Below are 20,372 nucleotides of genomic sequence, written 5' to 3'. Positions count from 1 at the left end.
CTTGTGATGCTAACTTTAACCTGATTTAAAAAAAATAATAGCATGTGACCTAGATTTGAAACAATCGCTGTCTTCCCTTTCCCTAGCCAGTGTGATTAGGCCAGAGGCCGGCACTTGACCTAATTCAGGCCAGTGAAAGTTAGGCCCAAGGTTTTTGTTCAAACTGGATAAAGAGAAATTCTCTCTTCTGTGGCTCCTACACCTGGGAGGAATGTAATTTTTGAGCTGTAGCAGCTATAATGTCACCATGAGGGGAGGGTCAGCCTGAGAATGAAGATACAGAGCTGAGAGATAGAGAAAGGAAAACCAGGTCCCTGTGACGTCATTTAGCTATCTCCATCAGACACACCTGAAGCAAAACTGACTCCATGGACTTCTCATGTACATGAGTAAATTCTTTTCGCTTAAGCAAGGTTGGATAGAGTTTTTGTTTTTGCTTTTTTGTCACAAACCAAAGAATCCTCATAATACAATTATACACCTTACTCATTTTTTTCCTAAGAACATGCCAGATCAATACTGAACATCTGAGTAGCAGGAAACAAAATAAGAGATAGCTTGGCAGGAGATAACATTTGGACAAAAAAAGTGACTCAAAGAATAGGTTCTTTGGCTGGGCGCGGTGGCTCAAGCCTGTAATCCCAGCACTTTGGGAGGCCGAGACGGGCGGATCACGAGGTCAGGAGATCGAGATCATCCTGGCTAACACGGTGAAACCCCGTCTCTACTAAAAAATACAAAAAACTAGCCGGGCGAGGTGGCGGGCGCCTGTAGTCCCAGCTACTCAGGAGGCTGAGGCAGGAGAATGGCGTAAACCCGGGAGGCGGAGCTTGCAGTGAGCTGCGATTCGGCCACTGCACTTCAGCCTGGGCGACAGAGCGAGACTCCATCTCAAAAAAAAAAAAAAAAAAGAATAGGTTATTTTTAGCTATAGATGCTTCCATGAAGGTCTTGGGGCTGCATTGATGTAAGAGTAGGCATTTTTCCCCGCATCATTGTCTTCTGAGAGAATAAGATTTTTCCACAATATAGAAACAATTCCTAGCTATGGGTTGTTTGACAACTTTGAATAGCCATCATAGAGCCAGTGTTTTATCTTCTAACCAACAGTCCTTCTGCTCTTGTTGACTTCTATGAAGCACACCAATGTAATACTGAAGAGATAGACAAGGATGCCGCAGGACTTCAGAGTAAACGTAGAGTTAAGGCAGGGCTGAACCAACAGGGCTGTCTCTCAGATAGCTCAGTCTTCTGAATTTCACAGGGGAGGTAAAAAATCATCTTAGTGCCCTTTTAGTTTTAAATCAGGATACATAGTTCCATGATGCCATATTTTGTCACTAATCTGAGTTATCTGATCATTTTAGCTTTGAGAGAATTACATACAAAGAATAAATTTTATAGCCAGGCGTGGTGGCTCACGCCTGTAATCCCAGCACTTTGGGAGGCTGAGTTGAGTGGATCACCTGAGGTCAGGAGCTCGAGACCAGCCTGGCTAACATGGTGAAACCCCCGTCTCTAGTAAAAATACAAAATTAGCTGGGCATGGTGGCCCGCACCTGTAGTCCCAGCTACCTGGGAAGAATCACTGGAACTCAGGAGGCGGAGGTTGCAGTGAGCCGAGATCACACCATTTCACTCCAGCCTGGGCAACAGAGTGAGACTCTATCTCAAAAAAAAAAAAAAAAAAAAAGAATCCATATTGTTTATCCTGATCAAGTACCTAGCCTAGGACCCAGTACTTAGCAGATGCTTAATATATTGTGCTTAATATATATAAATGGAGAAAGCAATGGATCAGTTAATAACTTTATTGATCCTTCAATTTGTTTGGTCCTAACTAGCTATTGACTCCCACCAATCCAGCCTGCTGTTCTCTCACTTTGTGCTTCTACCCACACCACCCCCAGTGTTAGCTTCCTGGATTGTGCTTGATGCAGGTTCTATCATACTGTGATGTCTTATAAGTTCACCTTGCCTTTCACTGCGATCACCATAGGCACCAACTTTATTATGGGCTTATTTTATTGTCTCTCTGTACAATGTGTTGACAATAAAACTAATTTGTAATACTCACTTGGGAACTTGTAAAAAACACTTTCTCTCTCTCCAAAGCAATTCCGTGTCTCTCTATGTACTTTCTGGGAAATGCTCTGGTTGTAGAATGCTTCAGTTTTCCCCTCTGAAACTCAAAGCAGAAAAATGAAGTCACATAGACAAGTAAAAATTTATTTTCATCTGTCAGATTACAATTTCTGTAATTTCCCATATAATCCGAAGTCTTGTTAATTCCCCCTCTGCAATATCTTTTATATCAGCCCTGCTTTCCTATCCCTATAGTCAGTGGTGTTCTGGAGCCAACTGGCAGCAGCTTGCAAAGAGCCAATTGTTAAATTTTCGGAAAGCAGGCAAATTGGTTTTTAAACTGTTGGCAGCTTGAAATTAGCAATATTTACACCATGGAAATAAGCAAATGCTACAAATCAGTTCCTCCTCACCTCTACCCAGAACTGAGATGATTATTAGATATTTGCCAGCATACTAATATGGGAGGGTCTTTCCTTGATTAAAGTTTTCGCTACCTCTTGTTTGAACTACTCTAATATCCTACTAACCAGTATTTCTGCAGTTAAACTCTTCTCTTTCCAGCTGATCATTGTTAGAATACTTTGACTATAGGTAACAGAAAACCCAGCCATAGACTTCCTAAATGTAAGAAAAATTCATTGTTTCACATAACAAAAAGTTCAAAGATAAGGCACTTTCAGAAGAACTCAGCAGCTCAGGGGCTTACCAAGGACCTAGATTCTTTCCGTTTTCAATCTTTGCCACCCTCATCATGTTAGCATTTCCCCCAGATGACTGTCATCTTTCACATGTCATATTCTCACATCACCACATTTGTACTTATGCCTGTCTTGAAAAGGAAACACAGTCTTCCAAGAAGCCTGTAAACAGGCTTCCTCTCGGGTCTCCTTGGCCAGAATCACAACCCACCCTTATTCTTAGATAATGGAATTACCATGATTGGTTCAGACCACTGGTTCCCAACCCTTCAGAACCAACTTCTTCTTACATATAAAGTATTTTATAACAGTCCTCTTTCCTGAAATGAAAATCAAAGATAATATTACCTGCCCCTACACACACATTAAAAACATAAATATAAGCCCTAACCAGAATATAAAGGTGAAATAAAGGTAATTTATAAAAAAAGGTATATACATTTATATATAAAAAAAAGTATATATAGTAAATTGTATTACGAGTTCTAATTATTTTCTGCTTTCCCCACAATGGAATTATACATCCCAGCCGGATGACTTGCAATTTACAGTGCTTCTTTGACCAATGTAACGTGAATGGAAGTACCACATCTGAGAAGACGCACGGCTCTGCCGTAACAACAGCATGTCTCGGATAGGGACTGCTCCTTTAGCCTGGCTCTCAGAATTAAAAAGACATGTGGAACAGGAGCAGAGCAGCAACTGATGTGTAATGTAAACAAGAAATAGATTTTTGTTGTTGTAAGCCATTGAGGTTTTGGGGTTTTTTGTTACTGCAGCATAACTTATCAAAAGCTGACTAACACAATATGGCACAACAATATTCTAGCGTATAAAGAAGTATGCATCTTCACTTTATGCATATTTTCACTTATATGTAATATTATCATGATCCAGCAGCTTCAGATGGACATGATACAATTGTGTTGTACGAAAAAATTCAGAAACCAAGAGGATACTTCTATTAGTGAAATGATTTTCTGCAATGGTGATCAATTCTTAGTGAAGCTGCAAGTTAAAAAAAGAAAAAGGCATCCCTCAATTACATGATAGTTTACATTCTTGGCACATAAAGTCTATAATAAAATTGAGCAAAATTAGTTGTTGCTGGACTCATATAAAGAAATGTTTTACCTAGATGAATAGAAGTCATGCATCTATTTACATTACATTCAAAAACAGGTAAAATATATACATGCTGTTAGAACACATATAGGTTTATGACTGGAGGGAGGCATTAGGGTGTGTTCAGTTTGCAAAGATTCATCAAACTGTACACTTCTGTGTGTTTTTCCATATATACTGTTTTTAAATTTTTGTTTTGTTTTTGAGATGGCGTCTCACTCTGTCACCCAGGCTGGAGTGCAATGGCACGATCTTGGCTCACTGCAACCTCCACCTCCCGGGTGCAAGCAATTCTCCTGCCTCAGTCTCCTGAGTAGCTGGGATTACAGGTGCTAACCACCATGCCTGGCTAATTTTTGTATTTTTAGTAGAGATGGGGTTTCACCATGTTGGCCAGGCTGGTCTCGAACTCCTGACCTCAGTTATCTGCCCATCTTGGACTCCCAAAGTGCTGGGATTACAGGTGTGAGCCACTGCACCAGGACCCCATATGTATGTTTTAATACAGTAAAAAAGTTAAAACAAAGTCATTCATGAGACAAATCTTTGATGTGTAGGATTGTTCTATGCATTTCAGAATGTCAAACATTTCTGGTCTCTGCCTATGAACTGCCAATACTGTCCCCTAATTATTATGACAACCAAAACAAAACAAAATGTCCTCACAAATTTTTATATTGCTGAACCCCAAAGTGCCTTAAATTTATACTACTCAAGCATCATTTCCTGTGCTGGGTCCTCTGAAGCTCATTGATTGACTGATATCTGCATAAAATTGGTCTTTTATTGGCCATTCTTCATAGGCAGGGTAGAAGAAGATGATGTGTGGGTGTTGGTGTTGATGTTGTTATTGTTGTTGGTAGTGGTGTGGTGATGGTGATGGTGGTGGTGATGGTGAAGGTGTTGGCAATGGTGATGGTGGAGGTGGTGATGGTAGTAGGGATGGTGGTGATGGTGGTGGCAATGGTGATGATGATAATGGTAGTGGTGGTGGTGATAGTGGAGATGATGGTGGTGGTGGCAATTGGGATGGTGGTGGTGATGACGGTGGCAATGGGGATGGGGTGGTGTGGTGATAGTGCTGCTGTTGATGGTGGTGATAAAGGTGGTGGCAATGGTCATGGTGATGGTGATGGTAGTGGTGTGGTGGTGGAGGGGTGATGGTGGTAATGGTGATGGTGGTGGTGGTGGCAATGGTGATGGCGGTGATCACAGTGATGGTGGTGGCAATGATGATGGTTGTGATGGTGGTGGTGGTTATGGTGTTAATGGCAGTGATGGTGGTGGCAGTGGTGGTAGTGGTTGGGTACGTAGCCATCTGTGTCAGCCACAGCATCTTCCACATGCTATCACAAACATCTTACATAACTTTGCCCCAACCCTCAAAATCTGCAGTAGTTTCCAACTGTCTACAGGAAAAACCACACCCTACTTACCTGCTAGGGTAATTTTGAAGTGCTTCTGTTTGCACAGAACCTTTACCTTTCCCATTGCTGCATATGCTGTGGTATCACTATACCTTGCTCCTCCTTCTGTTGAGAAAGCCCTGCTCTCATTCTCACTTCTCTAGGTCTTCATTCAAATGGTTCCTCTTCCATGAAGCAGCGCCCTGTCCCAGGGTTAACCACTCCTTTGTCTACTTTCCCAGAGGGTTTTACTTAAATCTCTCTTTAGCATTTATTTTACTCTGCCTTTTGTGTAGCTAGTTGGCACATGTCTTTTATAGCCTCCACAGACCTAGTACGATGATGGGCACTGAGTTCTAAAAAAAAAAAAAAAGCGTGTTGAATTAAGCAGAACAGGAACACAGCTTCTGAATTTTTCTGAAATCAGCAACCCAATATCCAAAATCTTTTAGCTGGCTGAGACCTGTAGTTGTCATCTGGGTAATATAGAGCTTCCTAACAATAGCTTCAATTGTAGGTTAACTGTACTTCCCCTTATTTTAATAGGATTGCATCCTGAACTGGGCTCAGGGAAGGAAATGAAGGTATTTGCCTTCCCCGAACTTCCACAAGTGCACCATGCTTGGGTCCTGTCAATGTGTACATAGAACAGAATAGAATCAACAAGACAGTGGGGGAGGAGGGCTGGTAGCAGCTTGGCTTTAGCATGGCCAAGATGGAGCAGGCGAGGCCAGGTGATACTTCAGTTACAATTCAGTGAGCATTTATGAATGTCTACTAAGTGCTGGCTACTGTGAGAGTCACCAATATCAATTAATAAGAATCTTTCGGCCGGGTGTGGTGGCTCACACCTGTAATTCCAGCACTTTGAGGGGCTGAGGCGGGTGGATCATCTGAGGTCAGGAGTTCAAGACCAGCCTGGCTAACATGGCGAAACCCTGTCTCTACTAAAAATACAAAATTAGCTGGGTGTGGTGGTGCATGCCTGTAATCCCAGCTACTCAGGAGGCTGAGGCAGGAGAATCCGGGAGGCGGAGGGAGGTTGTGGTGAGCTGAGATCGTGCCATTGCACTCCAGCCTGGGCAACAAGAGCGAAACTCCATCTCAAAAAAAAAAAAAAAAAGAAAAAGAAAAAGAAAAAAAAAGACAACCAAAAAATTAGCTGGGCGTGGTGGCCCATGCCTGTAATCCCAGCTCCTGGGGAGACTGAGGCAGGAGAATCACTTTAACCCGGGAGGCGGAGGCAGTGAGCCGAGATCACGCGGTCCCACTCCAGTCTGGGCGACAAGAGCGAGACACCATCTCAAAAAAAAAAAAAAAAAAAAAGATTGTTTCTCTATTTACTCTAATGGGGGAGGTGATGTATGTGTCCAGGTACCAGGAAGGAGGTACAGATAGGAATTCAGAGAGAATGTCTTTGGGCATGAGTCTCCCTGCCAAGCCCAGGTGTCCTGACTCTGGTGTGCTGTGGCTACCTATCTCACTTGCTAGATTTTAAATTCCTTGTGGACAGGGACCGTACCTCATTCGAATTAACTGCCTTCACCCAGTGTCCAGCCTCTTGGGGCCAGGCAAAAATGTGGGACGAATCACTAAGCAGTATCCTATCCACCCTCCTTAAAGAAAACTCCACCCCTGTCATTATAAGCCTGTTTCTTCTGCTTCTGAATGGCCTGCAGCCCCAGGTTCCCAACTGTCAGGCCCCCTTGGGCTGGTCCCATTCCTTCCGGGTGGGTTTGAGGTGTCATCCGTTGGAGCTTGGCCGCCAGCGCCAGTCCACCGGCCCGCCCGCCCTCCCACCCTCCCACCACATCCCCACCCTTCCTGCTTAACACTGTGTGGTAGCAGCTCAGCCTAGCACTTCCTCTAATGGCTAATGCTTTTGTGGGAGGTTCTGAACTAGGGTTAAAAGACAAAAAGCTCTTCCCCCTCTCCCCTCCCCCAGTTCTAGTGTTGCTTCCTCTAGTTCTGACGTTCCCGTTGCTGTATCCCTAGATCCCGCCTTTGTTTTAAGCTCCAGAAGAAAGCCTTCCGGAGACTTTGTGACCTCACCCAATTTCCAACATTCCAGATTGTCTTTGCTTTCTCCCCAGACTTTAAAATCAGTGTTCCCTTCTGAGTCAGCTAGGAGGCCAGAGGGAAACAGTGGGGCTTTCGAAGCTTATCAAAAGCAAACCTTGCTCTTTTGAAAAAGCATTTTCCAAAGCAACGTGGGGACAAAGTGGGGTTAAATTTTACACAGATTGCTTACGAGCAAGAGTTAAGCGGCTAACAAGACATGAAATCTTACGGAGAAGCAGGTAAAGCCAAAATTAAAAACTCCCTCCGAGTCAGCCCATTCTGCGACCCACCTCCTCCCCTTTGCGGCAGGGGGCTTTCCTGCAGTGGCACTGCCCACGCATACTCAACCAAGAGACTCAGACCACGCCAGCCATGCCACGAAGTGTGTTTTATTTTCATTATTCATACAAATAATTTTCTATAATATTCCAGGGCAAACCGGAGAATTTGGCAGTCCGATTGGGGGGGGTCCCTTCAGAGACCCACAGGCCGGTGGCATCGGCGCGGAGTGCCCAGGTTCACAGTGCAGCTTGTGGCTCGTGTCCATCTTGCAGGTGGCTCTTCCTCCACATCACGACTGGGGTCTCGAAGATGACGGGGGTAGGAAATCCTCCAGGATTTTAGGAAATTTCACTCCGCTTCTCCTGCTCAATGGCTGTGGAGAGCGGGAAGCGGGCGCTGGAGGGGAGCTGCAACCCCCACCCGCAATCGAGGTGCTTCCCAGTGTGGGCGAGGCACCCACGAGGTGTGGGGATTTAGAAGGAAGCTTGGGGCTGGGGAGAGACAAGGCGCTTTGTGAAACTGAAAGAGTGGCCGGGGCCGCCCAGACCGCGGGCAACGGCCGGGTGCGGGGTGGAGGAGTGGGTTTGCAGGGAAGAGCAGGGTTAGGGGCTGGACTGGGGCGCGGGAGACCGAGGCACACTCACTCTCTTTGGTCGGCAGGGTGTTCTTCTCCTGCGTCTCCGTTTTCTTCAGCTTGGCCTTATCGAAGCTGGCGATTTCCCCCATGTCTGGTTTGTCTGCCATTTTCTTAAAACAATCCTAGTGGGCAAACGAAGGCGCTTGACCTGGGGCTGGGGGCCAGCGTCCCCCTCCGCGCTCCCCGCCGACGCCTCTCGACGTGGCACTCGCGCCAAGGCGTGGCGAGCAGCCCCAAGGCCGAGGATCTGGGCGCGTCCCGCACCCCCCTTCTCGGTCCCAGGGCGTGGTCGCCGGCCCCTGCGTCCCGTCCGAGAAGGGCGGCTGTCGCGGTTGCGGCGCGCCCGCCCGGTGCACAGGATGCGGCCACACCCTGGGTGGGCCCCCAGCCCCGGCGCCGCACTCACCGTGTAGTCGGGTTCCGAGCCCGGGATCCCGTTGCTCCCACTCGCGTTGCTGCAGCAAGAGACAAAAGAGCGGCGCCCGCCCCTAGCCTTTTATACGCCGCGCCCCGCCCCGCCCCTCACCCGCCGCAGCAGGGGCGGCGCTGGCACCCGAGGGGCGGGAGCAGCGCGGGCGGCTCCTCGCCCTGCCGCGCCCTCCGCTGGGCTGCCAGCCCGGCTGGGCGCGGCTTCTCCCGCGCCCGGCACCCCCAGCTCACAGTGTGCCCTGCGTGGGGGCTGTAGTCGCCGCCAGGGTGGGCGCCAGGCTCCGGGGTTTGCTTTTGCGGCTACATTTCCCCCTTTCCGAGAATCTGCTGTTCACCCCGCAGAAAGGATATGGGACCGACTGGGGAGGGTGTGTGGTTTTGTGCGTGTGCAGATATGATGTGTAGCCGTAGGTGTGGATGTGCGGGCGTGCACGCGCACTCTGCAGCAATCCTTGCTCTAGGAGACACCCCACCCCTGTCGCCCCCACGCCTCTTGCTTTTGCTCCTCCAGAGTCCCCTTCCCTCCCCCACTTTTCCTCTCCTTAGGGAGGCTGAGTCCTAAGCTGGTCCTACACTAAAAGAATTCGAGCCGAGGGTCCAGTAGTGGAGCTGGAGCGGGGGCGGGGGGGGGAAGGGGAGGGGGAAGGGGAGGGGAGAAATAGGTTTCCAGCGCTCTTTGCTCAGGTTGGGGGCGGTTGCCCTCTGGTCAGTCGTCCCTTGTTCCCTGAACTGGGCGGTTCCAGCAGTATCGTTGGCTGGCGGGTGCTCCTTAAATGCTGTTAGATGCATTGTGTGAAGGGCTGTGGTGAGAACAGGGCGTCCCGAGAAGGCTCGCAGTGTTCTTTTTCTCGCCGAGCTCCTAGAAACACTGTTATCAGTGGGTGCGGTTTTCTTCCTTGAAGTTAACCTTGAAGATAGTAGAGACCCACATGCCTACAAACGTTCTTGTTTTTCTTATTAACCCATTGTAGGAGTAGTATACTGCAATTATTCACATCTTTCTTAGAAAGGTTGTATTTTCAGCCTGTGCAACACCGTTAAGTAATAAGTTCCCTAAATTACCAGCCCAGGAGTTAAGGCTGGTTATTCTTTTATTTGTCCTGACCTTTCCTTTTTCAAGTGTGAAGTATTACCAAGCCCTTTAAAGTGGGATTTGGTGGTAACAGCCTAAATTCGGTCCTGATTTTATTTTATTTATTTACTTTTTTTGAGACAGGGTCTCACTCTGTCATCCAGGCTGGAGTTCAGTGGTGTGATCACGGCTCATGGCAGCCTGGACTTCCCCGGTTCAAGTGATTCTTCCTCCTCAGCCTCCTGAGTAGTTGGGACTGCGGGCGTGCACCACCACTAGCGGCAAATCTTTTGTATTATTTTTGTAGAGACGAGATTTCACCATGTTTCCCAGGCTGGTCTCGAACTTCTGGGCTCAAGCCATCTGCCTGCCTCAACTTCCCAAAGTGCTGGGATTACAAGCCTGAGCACCACTGCCCCCTTCTCCCCTCCTGATTTTACCTGCTTTTCTCACTTTCCTTCAGTGTGTTTGGAACAGTGGGAAGAGAGCTTAGGCTTGTGTGACCTTGGGCAGATCTTTTCTTTAGTTTCTTCATCTATAAAATAGCTTTGGCATAAACTTAGATAAAGAAGAGGCACCAAGTGGCTACTTTTTTTTTTTTTTTTTTGAGACGGATCTCACTGTATTGCCCAGGCTGGAGTGCAGTGGTGTGATCTTAGCTCACTGCAACCTCTGCCTCCTGAGTTCAAGCGATTCTTGTGCCTCAGCCTCCCAAGTAGCTGGTATTACTGGCATGCACTACCATCTCCAGCTAATTTTTGTATTTTTAGTAGAGATGAGGTTTCACCATGTTGGCCAGGCTGGTCTCAAACTCCTGACTTCAAGTGATTCGCCCTCCTTGGCCTCCCAAAGAGCTGGGATTACAAGTGTGAACCACTGTACCTGGTCTCAAGTGGATACTTAAAATAGCAACCTCATTGGAATATCACACTCATATTTGATGAGTGCATTGGTTAACTTCTGCTGCAATATGCCATGTAACAAACCACCCAAATCTCAGGAGCTTCAACAATTATTTATTCTTGTTCCTATATGGGCAGGTCAGATGGTGCTGGGCTGGGCCAGGCTGGGCTTGGCTCCAGACTTTGGATTGGATCTAGGTTTGCTCCACAGGTATATTATCCTCTGGCTGATTCTTTGGTGATGGCAGAATAGCAAGAGGGTTGTCCTGCAAGATAGTGTAGAAATGTTAAAGTGTCAAAGCATGTCATATCCTACCATGTTTGCTATCATCCTATTGGTCAAGCCCACCATCAACAGAGTGGGGAAAATATTCCACCTGTGGTAAGAGAGGGAGGGTAGTGAACATTTCTTGAGTGAAAGCGGAACTTCACAGGTAGGGTTGGCAAACAACTGTAACACACAGCCCCCAAAGTGGCTTAATGCAATACAAGTTTATTTTATTTTTTGATTTTTGAGATGGAGTCTTGCCCTGTAGCCCAGGCTGGAGTGCAGAGGCATGATCTCCTCTCACTGCAACGTCTGTCTCCCGGGTTCAAGCAATTCTCCTTCCTCAGCCTCCTGAGTAACTGGGATTACAGGCATGCACCACCACGCCTGGCTAATTTTGTATTTTTAGTATGGATGGGGTTTCACCATGTTGGCCAGGCTGGTCTTGAACTTCTGACCTCAAATGATCCACTCGCCTCGGCCTCCCAAAGTGCTGAGATTACAGGTGTGAGCCACCGTGCCCGGCCTACAAATTTATTTTCTGCTCATGCAGCAACATTCTATGCTGATGTCGCTGGTCAGGCAATTCTTTTCTATGCAGTGACTCAGGAACTCAGGCCCCTTCTCTCTTGTTACTCTTCTCTCCTCTAGGTCCTTGAAGTCCACACCATCCAGTCAGTGGACGGGGAAAGAGGAAAGGCTAGAGGCCCACACTAGAATTTTTATGGACCAGTCTTGGAAGTAGTCTCCATTACTTTCGTTCTCATTTCTTTGGCCAGAGCTCGTTCACTTGGTTTCACATAACTGCAGAGGAGGCTGGGAAATATAGTCTAGCTGTCCCTAGGAGAAAAAGAAAGCAGGGTTGGGTGGTCTTGGAGTGGTCTCTGCCATACACTGTTGAAGGATCTGCTAAATAGAAAGTAAAAATATCCAGATTTTCAGAGACATTGACTCTTTGGAGGGTTTCACTAGCACTTGACATCTTTTTAGTTGCAATGCCAATAATTGTTTAGGTATTATTATAATACATTCCCAGGCCCCACCTTTGACCTGGGTGTAGGAATATTCAATTGTACCAATTTGGACCCATGGTGAACTTCCATTCCAACGTCCCTTTATTGAGAAAACAAAGGAATTGACTTCTAAATATAGCTATGGAGACATATGTTTGGTGACTGAGTGAGTATGCAAGACTCCCAAACAAAGGAGCTTTAAGGGGACTTGCAGACAGACATTCCTTATTCTTGCTCAGTGCAACCCTGTGGCCCATCTCTACCACAGCAGGCAGCCTCTTTGGCATTCATTGCTGAAGGACAATGGTCAAATTTTTGTGTCAGCCAGTCCCATGGGCAATGGTTTTAAAACATCTTCATATTCTTTGACATTTTCCCACCATTTCTTGGGTACAGACTGGCCTTCGTGACTTTATTTTAGTGAATAACACATGGAAGGAATGATGCCTTTGTGACTTCTGAGGCTAGGTCGTAAAAGACCACATGGTTCTTTCTGACGTTCTTTCAGGATACCTCCAAGTTGTGAGAAAACCAAGCATCTACAAGGAAAGGCCACATGTTGGCATTCCAGCCACAGCCTCAGCTGAGGTCAGAGCCAGTAGCCAGCATCAACCACTAACCACACAAGTGAAGGAGCCTTCGAAGCTTCAAACTGCCTCAGCTAATGCCAAGTGGAGCACAGATGAGTTGTCCCTGCCGAAATTGCAGACTCATGAGCAAAATAAATGTAGTTGTTTTAAGACACTAAGTTTGAGAATATTTTGTTACACAGCATTAGATAACTGGAACACCATGAGGTAGATATATTATAACCTGGTGATTCCAGGCACTCAGATCTCATTTGGGGATTTTTTTTCCTACATACTTAATGTAACACACATATACTTATTCAATAAATGTTTCCTGAATGCTCACACAATATCTGGGAGCATTCTGGCTGTGGAAGATACAATGAAACTCTTGAGTTACAATAATATTCACGGTCATGGGTCATGCCTCGTATTCACTTATGACTTGGAGTGCCACTTACACATGACAACATTTCAGCCTGCTGCTGGGAACAGATTTTGTACTGTTCACAGATGGAATAGACAAAGCTGAACTACTAAACTGCAATGATATTGCCATTTTCTTTGTCAAGAAGGATGTTCTGGAAAATGTAGAACTAATAAGAGGAACTAAGGAAGTCTTGATGACTGTCAACCTGGTGGGGGTGGGGGATGCCTTTGGAGGCTTGCCATGGGGCTTCATTCCTCAGACTTGTCCAACTTGACACTTTTATCAGAGACTGGAATGAGGATGTAGATAGAATAGTGATTATGTTATGAAGGATGAACCTCTAAGCTCCAAAACCAACTGGATCCCGTGAAGAAATGAACAAAATGTGATGAGATAAACCTGATAGAGACAGATGTGGAAGCCTCCTGGCCCTAATATTAATCCTACAAATACAGGGAGAGATGATTAACATGGTTAACTGGCAAATGGCAGTGAAATTTGTGATTGTATGGGTAGGAAGAAAGAGTCCAGTCCAGATTTCCTTTGAAGGTAAGAAAACCATTCACTCCTGCTATAGGACCTTTGCCCCATTTATGCTCTTCTTGGTCTAAACATACGCATTGTGCACATTCTTCCTTCATTTAGGAACCTGCTTAAGTGTCTCTTTCCTCAGAGAACTCTCCTTGGCCACACATACAGAGCAACACCCTTGTCATTCTGATGTCCTTTAGTGTATGTTTCAGTTTTCTTCATAGAATCCACCTCTAACCAATATACAAGTAAACATGTTACACATTCATTTCTTTGTGTATTGTCTATGTTCTGCCACAGAAAATGGGACACCTCACCTGTCTCGTTCACCACTGTATCCCCAGCACCTACGGCAATGCCTGACATATAGTAAGTGCTCAGTCAATATTCTTTGAACAAATGCATAAACCTGGACAGTTTCCAGGCAGAGCAAAAAAATGCTTAACTTCCTAACTGAAATGGAATGAGCTACTTTGAGGGAAGTGATCAGTTCACTGTCATTGGAGGCATTCAATGAGAAGAGGCTATCCTCAATGAGAAGAGGATAGTCAAGTCTTTGGACTGTTACAGAGATGGGCCACAGTAGGCTCACAAGTGGGGAAACCTTGCCCTAGATGACCTCCCTGGTCCGTCTGTTGCTACTATTCCATTTGTGAAACAGTCTCCTTCTGAGTGCCAGTTTTGCCAGCCTGAAAATTTTATCAGCCTGAAAATAGTTGCCAGCCTCACACAAAGGAGGCAGGGGAAGCAAATAAATCAGGCTGTGAATTCCATATTTTCCACACCATCAAAATGCTGTATGTTTTTGTAGGTTATGGGGCTGAAGAGCTCATCCAAGATAAAATTGTGAAGAAAACAAAATGAGTGTTTGAGGTTCAGCCTCAGCAGAGATTGTTCTGCTCTGTGGAGAACAGCGTGGGTTAACGCCTACGTCAACCTTGGCAGTTGCTTAGGTAGCCCAGGTGGCTAAAGGCCACAGTGTGAGTGAGAATGTTACTGTTTGATTTTTCATCTTTGCCGCTAGAATAGCGATGATGACAGCGACTCACGTTACTGAGCAGACACTGTGTTCCAGATTCAGCAGTAAGGACTTCACATGTATTATCTTATTTAAGCCTCGACAAAATAGTGTGAAAGAGCAGGATTTTAAACATCTCTGCTTTAAAGTATAGGTATCTAAGGCTCGGTCAAGGTCACACAGCTGGTCATTGGTATTGCTGGGATTTGAATCCCAATCTGGCTGATTCCAAAGCCTGGGCGCCTCACCACTGCACCGCCCTTGTCTAGACCCTGCAGCAGGATTTGCAAACTGCCAGCCTGGATCCAGCTGGCATATATGTATTTTATCTGGTCACGCTAAATTTAACAAAAACTTCAGCCAGCCCTCAAACATGGGAAGATTTCCATGCTGAAGATCTAGTAGCACTGGGTCTGCATTTTCTCATGGTAACACCACAGTGAACAGCTGCCCCCTTGAAATGAGGCATGTCCTCTTCACTGTACTGGATTTCCTGTCATTCCCTAATGTCTTTCCAGCATGGAAACAAGGAAACAAGTGTCAGTTGCTGCTTATTATATTTGGGCTGGTGTTCTGCTTATAGTACAGAAATATTTTTTTTTCTTTTTTGAGATGGAGTCTCTCTCTGTCACCCAGGCTGGAGTGCAGTGGCGTATTCTTGGCTTACTGCAACCTCCATCTCCCAGATTCAAGCAGTTCTCCTGCCTCAATCTCCCTAGTAGCTGAGATTACAGGCATGCACCACCACTCCCAGCTAATTTTTATATTTTTAGTAGAGATGCGGTTTCACCATGTTGACCAGGCTGGTCTTGAACTCCTGACCTCAGGTGATCCACCCGCCTCGGCCTCCCAAAGTGCTGGGATTACAGGCATGAGCCACCTTGCCTAGCCAGAAATATTTCTTGATCCTTGGTCTCTGTGTGAGCCAGCCTTCAAGATGGCCCCAGCGAGTCTCTCTTGTTCCCATCCTTGTGTGGTCCTCTCCTCTATTGCACTGGGATTGTTCTGTGTGACCCATGGCATATGCCAGAGATGATAGTAAGTCATTTCTGAGATTAAGTTACAAAAGACTGTAATTTCCATTTTGGTGCCTGGCTCTGTCCTTCTCTCCCTTGGATTTCTCATTCTGAGGGAAGCCACTTACCATGTTGTGAGCAGCCCTGTGAAGAGGCCCATGTGGGGAGGAACTGAAGCCTCTGGCTCGCAGCCAGTGAGTAGCTGAGACTTGCCAACAACTGCATGAGTAAGGAGGAAGTGGGTCCTCTAGCCTCAGCTAAACTTTCAGAGGACTGCAGTCCTGGCTGTGGAGTTGATGGCAACCTCAGGAGAGACCCTGAGCTAGAGACTATTCAACTAAGCTGCTCTTAGAAACTGTAACTTTATGTTTTATGTTGCTAAGTTTTGGAGTAACTTGCTTCTCAGCAATAGATGAACTAATTCACTCTCAAAAATAGGGAGAAAATACGTAGAGATAGCAAGTAGAACAGTGGTTACCAGTGGCCAGGGGGAGGGGAGAATGGGGAGTGTTTGTTACTGTACAGAATTTCAGTGTGAGATGATGAAAAAGCTCTAGAGATGAATCATTGTGATGGTCACCCAATAATGTGAATTCGCTTAATGCCACTGAGCTGTACACTTAAAAATATAAACTATATGCTATGTATATTTTACCACAATAAAGAAAAAAGTGAAAAAAGTGAGGAGAAAAGATGGAACAAGAGTGCCATGTGATTCAAGAAAAATAAGAAAGCACATTTATTTGTGACAGTAAAGAATATTTGTATCATTATAAAACCTGCCACAGTAAGAGATTTGACTGTACGTGGGAAAGATAGGTGACACCAATCTTAATGAACCAGGCCCGTTTTGCTTCTTCACATGATCTGTCTGGCTCCTGTAGGTCTTTGAGTCAGCTGAGCGTACTGTAGAGCAGTGGTTTTTAAATTTTCTTTGACCTTAGAGGTCACTCCCCCAAGAAGCACATTAAGTGCCTTTAATATTGTTGCCTAGTCCTCACATGAGCACACACAAATGATACAAAAGTTTTACTAGAACAATATTCACCCTTGCTCTGAATGAAGCACTCTGACCTTCTCTGTCCTATTCTATTCCTTTTCATTAATTTTTGAAAAATGTGAAATAATGATAGATTCACAGGAAGTTGCAAAGATAATAAACCGAGGTCCCTGGTATCCTTCTCCCAACTCTTCTCAGTGGTAACATCTTACATAACTATAATAATTCAGTATCAAAACCAGGAAATCAACATTCATGCAATTTATAGACTATTTCCAGATTTCACCAATTTTTACATATATTTATTTGAGCATGTGTAGTTAAGGGCTTCTATTAGTATATTTTTTTGAGATGGAGCCTCATTCTATTGCCCAGGGTGGAGTGCAGTGGCATGATCTCGGCTCACTGCAACCTCTGCCTCCTGGGTTCAAGTGATTCTCTTGCCTCAGCCTCCCAAGTAACCGGGATTACAGGCTATTTTTTTTATTTTTTAAGTAGAGATGGAGTTTCACCATATTGGCCAGCCTGGTCTTGAACTCCTGACCTCAAGTGATTCATCTGCCTCGGTCTCCCAAAGTGCTGGGATTATAAGCATGAGCCACTGCACCCAGCCATAGGCATTTTTATTACATGTGTAGAGTTGTATTACCACCATCACAATCTAGTTACAGATTTATTCCATCACCACACAAAGAGTCCCTCATGCTACCCTATTATAGTCCCACACATCCCCACCCATAACCCCGGCAGCCACTAATCTACATAGTGGACCCTGTCTCTATATTTTTTAAAAAGACAAAAATGAGATCCATCCAAGTTGTTGAGTACTTCATACACTCTTAATTATTTGTGTTCCTATGGTATGGGTGTACTGCCTATTGACGGACATTTTGGTTGTTTCATATTTGGGCTATTAAAAATAAAGCTGCTCTGAAGATCTGTGTGCATTTTGTGGGGTGGACAGAAGTTTTCATTTCTCTGGGATAAATGACCAGGGTTGGGAGGCTGGGACTGCTGGATCATTTGGTAAGTGTGTGCTGAGTTTTGTAAGAAAATGCCAAACAATTTTGCAGAGTGGCTGTATTGTTTTACATTCCCACCAGCAATGTAGGAGAGATCTAGTTTCCCAGCATTCTCACCAGTACTTTGTATTATCAGTGTTTTTTTTTTTTTTAATTATTATTATACTTTCAGTGCTAGGGTACATGTGCATAACGTGCAGGTTTGTTACATATGTATACTTGTGCCATGTTGGTGTGCTGCACCCATCAACTCATCAGCAATTGTATTTATTCTAATAGGTGTGGAGTGATATCTCATCATGGCTTTAATTTGCATTTCCCTAATGGCTAGTGGTGTTGAATGGTTCCTTTCCATTTTATCATTTTATTACAAATGCTGATTATGACCTGCCAGTTTGATTTTATTACCCACTAATTGGCTGTGACTAGCGGTTGAAACACCACTGTAGAGGGATCCCTTCATTGGTGGCTTATTGTTCAGAAATCATCCCTTTCACATCTAAACTCTTCTTTCACCTCCACAAGACAGATGTTGCTGAAATTTGATGTGTAACTCAGATGTTCTCTGGAATCTGACCAAGATCTAGCTAAGAATGATTCCAACTCCTTTCTGATGCTTCCCCATGATTTTTCTGAATTTTCAGGCAAGTTCTGTTCTTATAGTTATTTCTCATCTCTCAGAGTTTTTGTGTCTCCACATTAATGCACCTCCATATGTAGATAGCCCTTGGCCTTAATTTCCTTTTTCAGAGGAACAATATAAGGCTGGTATGTGCAGTACAACTTTTATCAGAGGTTTGTGGGTTGTGGGGAGAGGCAGACATATTTTTAATGACACATCCTTGTGCCATTGGGGACCCTCCTGTGCTTCTCCCAGGTATTCCCAAACTTACAGTATCTCCACCTACCCCCTAACTTAATTTTATTTATTTATTTTTGAGAAAGGCTCTTTCCCTGTCACCTAGGCTGGAGTGCAGTGGTGTGATCACGGCTCACTACAGTCTCAACTTCCCTGCTCAAGTGATCCTTCTTCCTCAGCCTCCAGGCAGCTGCAACTACAGGCGCATGCCTAGTTATTTTTTTTTAATTTTTATTTTTAGTAGAGATTAGGTCATGTTATGTTGCCTGGGCTGGTCTGTAACTCCTGGCCTCAAGTGATCCTCTTGTCTTGGCCTCCCAAAATGTTGGGATTACAGGCATGAGCTACCTCCTGTACCCTTTCCGATTCTCTCCTTCTCTTAATTCTTTCCCTTGAGAAATACCAACTCTCCTCTTTCTCTCCAATAGAGTAGTGGACTTGTTCAGTGTACAGCAGAACAATGTTCCTTGCTTCCTTTGTTCTGGCTGAAAGGAGGTTTTTGGGCCCCCTTTCCTACTACCAGCAGCTAATCCCCAAAGACAATTCCTTTCCTCAGTGGAGTTTTGGTGCTAGCTGCTAAGTTAATACTACCCCATGGGAAAGCATAGAAACTTCCTGAGGCTAAGTTTGCAAGGCTGGCTGGTTTCAACACACAGGAATGAACTGGCTCTGTGAAGAGGGCCCCAGGGAAGGCTATCCAAGCCAAGAATTTAAGGAAAGTAGCAGTTAGATCTTGGGGAATTTTCCAGGTTAGGAAGGTCAAGGGGAAGGCTGACTCATCAAGAGCCCCCCGCCTCCATGACTCTGCCAAGAAAACAGACACTGAGATATGTCAGCAGCAGAGGATTTGGCGGCAGATGCAGCAAGGATGGCGAGAGTAAGAGCCAGGAGAACCTTCTCTTCCTGACAGCCATGAAGGAAGGAAGCGCCTGTGCCTTGAACCTCTCTAGGGAGGAGAGAGGAAGGAACGGCTCAAGACCAAGCATTTCTGCAGGGAGGCAGAGTGAAGCCTTAGCAGACCACTTCAAACAGGAAGAGACTGAGTTTCCTTTAATCGGCTCACTTACTGCCCATCTGCCAGTGTGGGCACCCAAGCACTGCCAGAGAAAAAGCAAGCTGCGTTTTTCTTTCTTCCTAAGTATGGGTCTCAGTGTGTACATTTTGACCTCTTTCCCTGATATACTGCATACAATTTGAAAATCTCTCCCACTTGCTTTTTTCTTTCTCCAGTCCCAGTGTCTGTATGTTTTCTGTAAAGAAGTACAGTATAATAGTGATCCCAGCCCCAATATGGTGACTGGCTGGGGGACTGTGTTAATTATCCTCTTTAGATTGCAAGGAACAAAGACTCACTTGGGATCCCTTAAGCGAAAAGGGCATATGGCAGTTTGGGTTTCCGTGGAAGCAAAATGAGACAGGTTCAATGTGCAGGATATTTATTGAGTTCCCTTCAGTTCACTCCTATTGAAGCAGAAGAAGGAAGTGGGATTGGGGAGAAGTCAAGCTAGACAATGTAGGCTTAATGACAACCTCAGTACTCCCAACACACCGCAGGGGACCTCTGAAGCTAATATTGTCCCAAAGATGGGCTGAGACTGTAAGGGTGAGGTGGCTCTGTGCAGCCAAGGCAGTGCTACAGAGAATGACACCTGGAGGCTATCTGCTGGCAACACTCCTAGCCAGCTGGTTCAACAAGTCCTTTCTTGAAGGGGAACCTGAGTAGTCCCTTGCAGTGTCCATCCCAGGGGACTTAGGCTAAGAATGCCCTAGGGCTGGAACTAGACCCCTGCCAGCCGCCCCTGGGAGCTGTGAGTTTCTCCCTTGCCTGCTTTCTTACCCTTCTGCTCTCCCTATATACTGTCTCTTCTTCCTCTGCGCACCTAGTCTGATCTCTCTGGGGTACCACCTGAATGGCCCTTACCGTGTTCTGATCAAATGCTGGAGGA

At 45.5% G+C, this 20,372-nt stretch overlaps 1 protein-coding gene and 1 long non-coding RNA gene across 3 annotated transcripts; both read right to left on the bottom strand.

Moving 5' to 3' along the window:
- Nucleotides 1-923: 923 nt before the first annotated feature.
- On the bottom strand, nucleotides 924-5,659 carry LOC117062116. 2 transcript variants are annotated; one of them, XR_004428224.1, is made up of 4 exons: nucleotides 5,348-5,659; nucleotides 3,023-3,106; nucleotides 2,078-2,182; nucleotides 924-1,251 (listed from the first exon to the last, which is right to left on the bottom strand). It is a non-coding gene; the product is annotated as an uncharacterized LOC117062116 (long non-coding RNA). The 2 variants fall into 2 exon arrangements; XR_004428223.1 differs by lacking the exon at nucleotides 3,023-3,106.
- A 2,088-nt stretch (nucleotides 5,660-7,747) lies between these two features.
- TMSB10 (thymosin beta 10) lies at nucleotides 7,748-8,864 on the bottom strand. Its single transcript, XM_033175277.1, has 3 exons — nucleotides 8,704-8,864; nucleotides 8,305-8,419; nucleotides 7,748-8,033 (listed from the first exon to the last, which is right to left on the bottom strand). Exons 2-3 carry the CDS (start codon nucleotides 8,402-8,404, stop codon nucleotides 7,999-8,001), a joined length of 135 nt encoding a protein of 44 aa, XP_033031168.1. The 5' UTR covers nucleotides 8,405-8,419; nucleotides 8,704-8,864; the 3' UTR covers nucleotides 7,748-7,998.
- Between the last annotated feature and the right edge of the window lie 11,508 nt (nucleotides 8,865-20,372).

This window comes from Trachypithecus francoisi, unplaced genomic scaffold, assembly GCF_009764315.1.
Source record: "Trachypithecus francoisi isolate TF-2019V2 unplaced genomic scaffold, Tfra_2.0 Lachesis_group17, whole genome shotgun sequence".
In the NCBI taxonomy this organism is placed as follows: Eukaryota; Metazoa; Chordata; class Mammalia; order Primates; family Cercopithecidae; genus Trachypithecus; species Trachypithecus francoisi.
The sequence above is the reverse complement of the archived record's forward strand: the minus strand, read 5'-3'. Positions and strand labels throughout refer to the sequence as shown.

Excerpts from the sequence above, each read along its gene's own strand:
- TMSB10 (XM_033175277.1), bottom strand. The coding sequence starts at position 8,404 with ATGGCAGACAAACCAGACATGGGGGAAATCGCCAGCTTCGATAAGGCC. Across the intron at positions 8,034-8,304 it reads CACCCTGCCGACCAAAGAGA|CCATTGAGCAGGAGAAGCGG; the intron begins GTGAGTGTGCCT and ends CGCTCTCCACAG.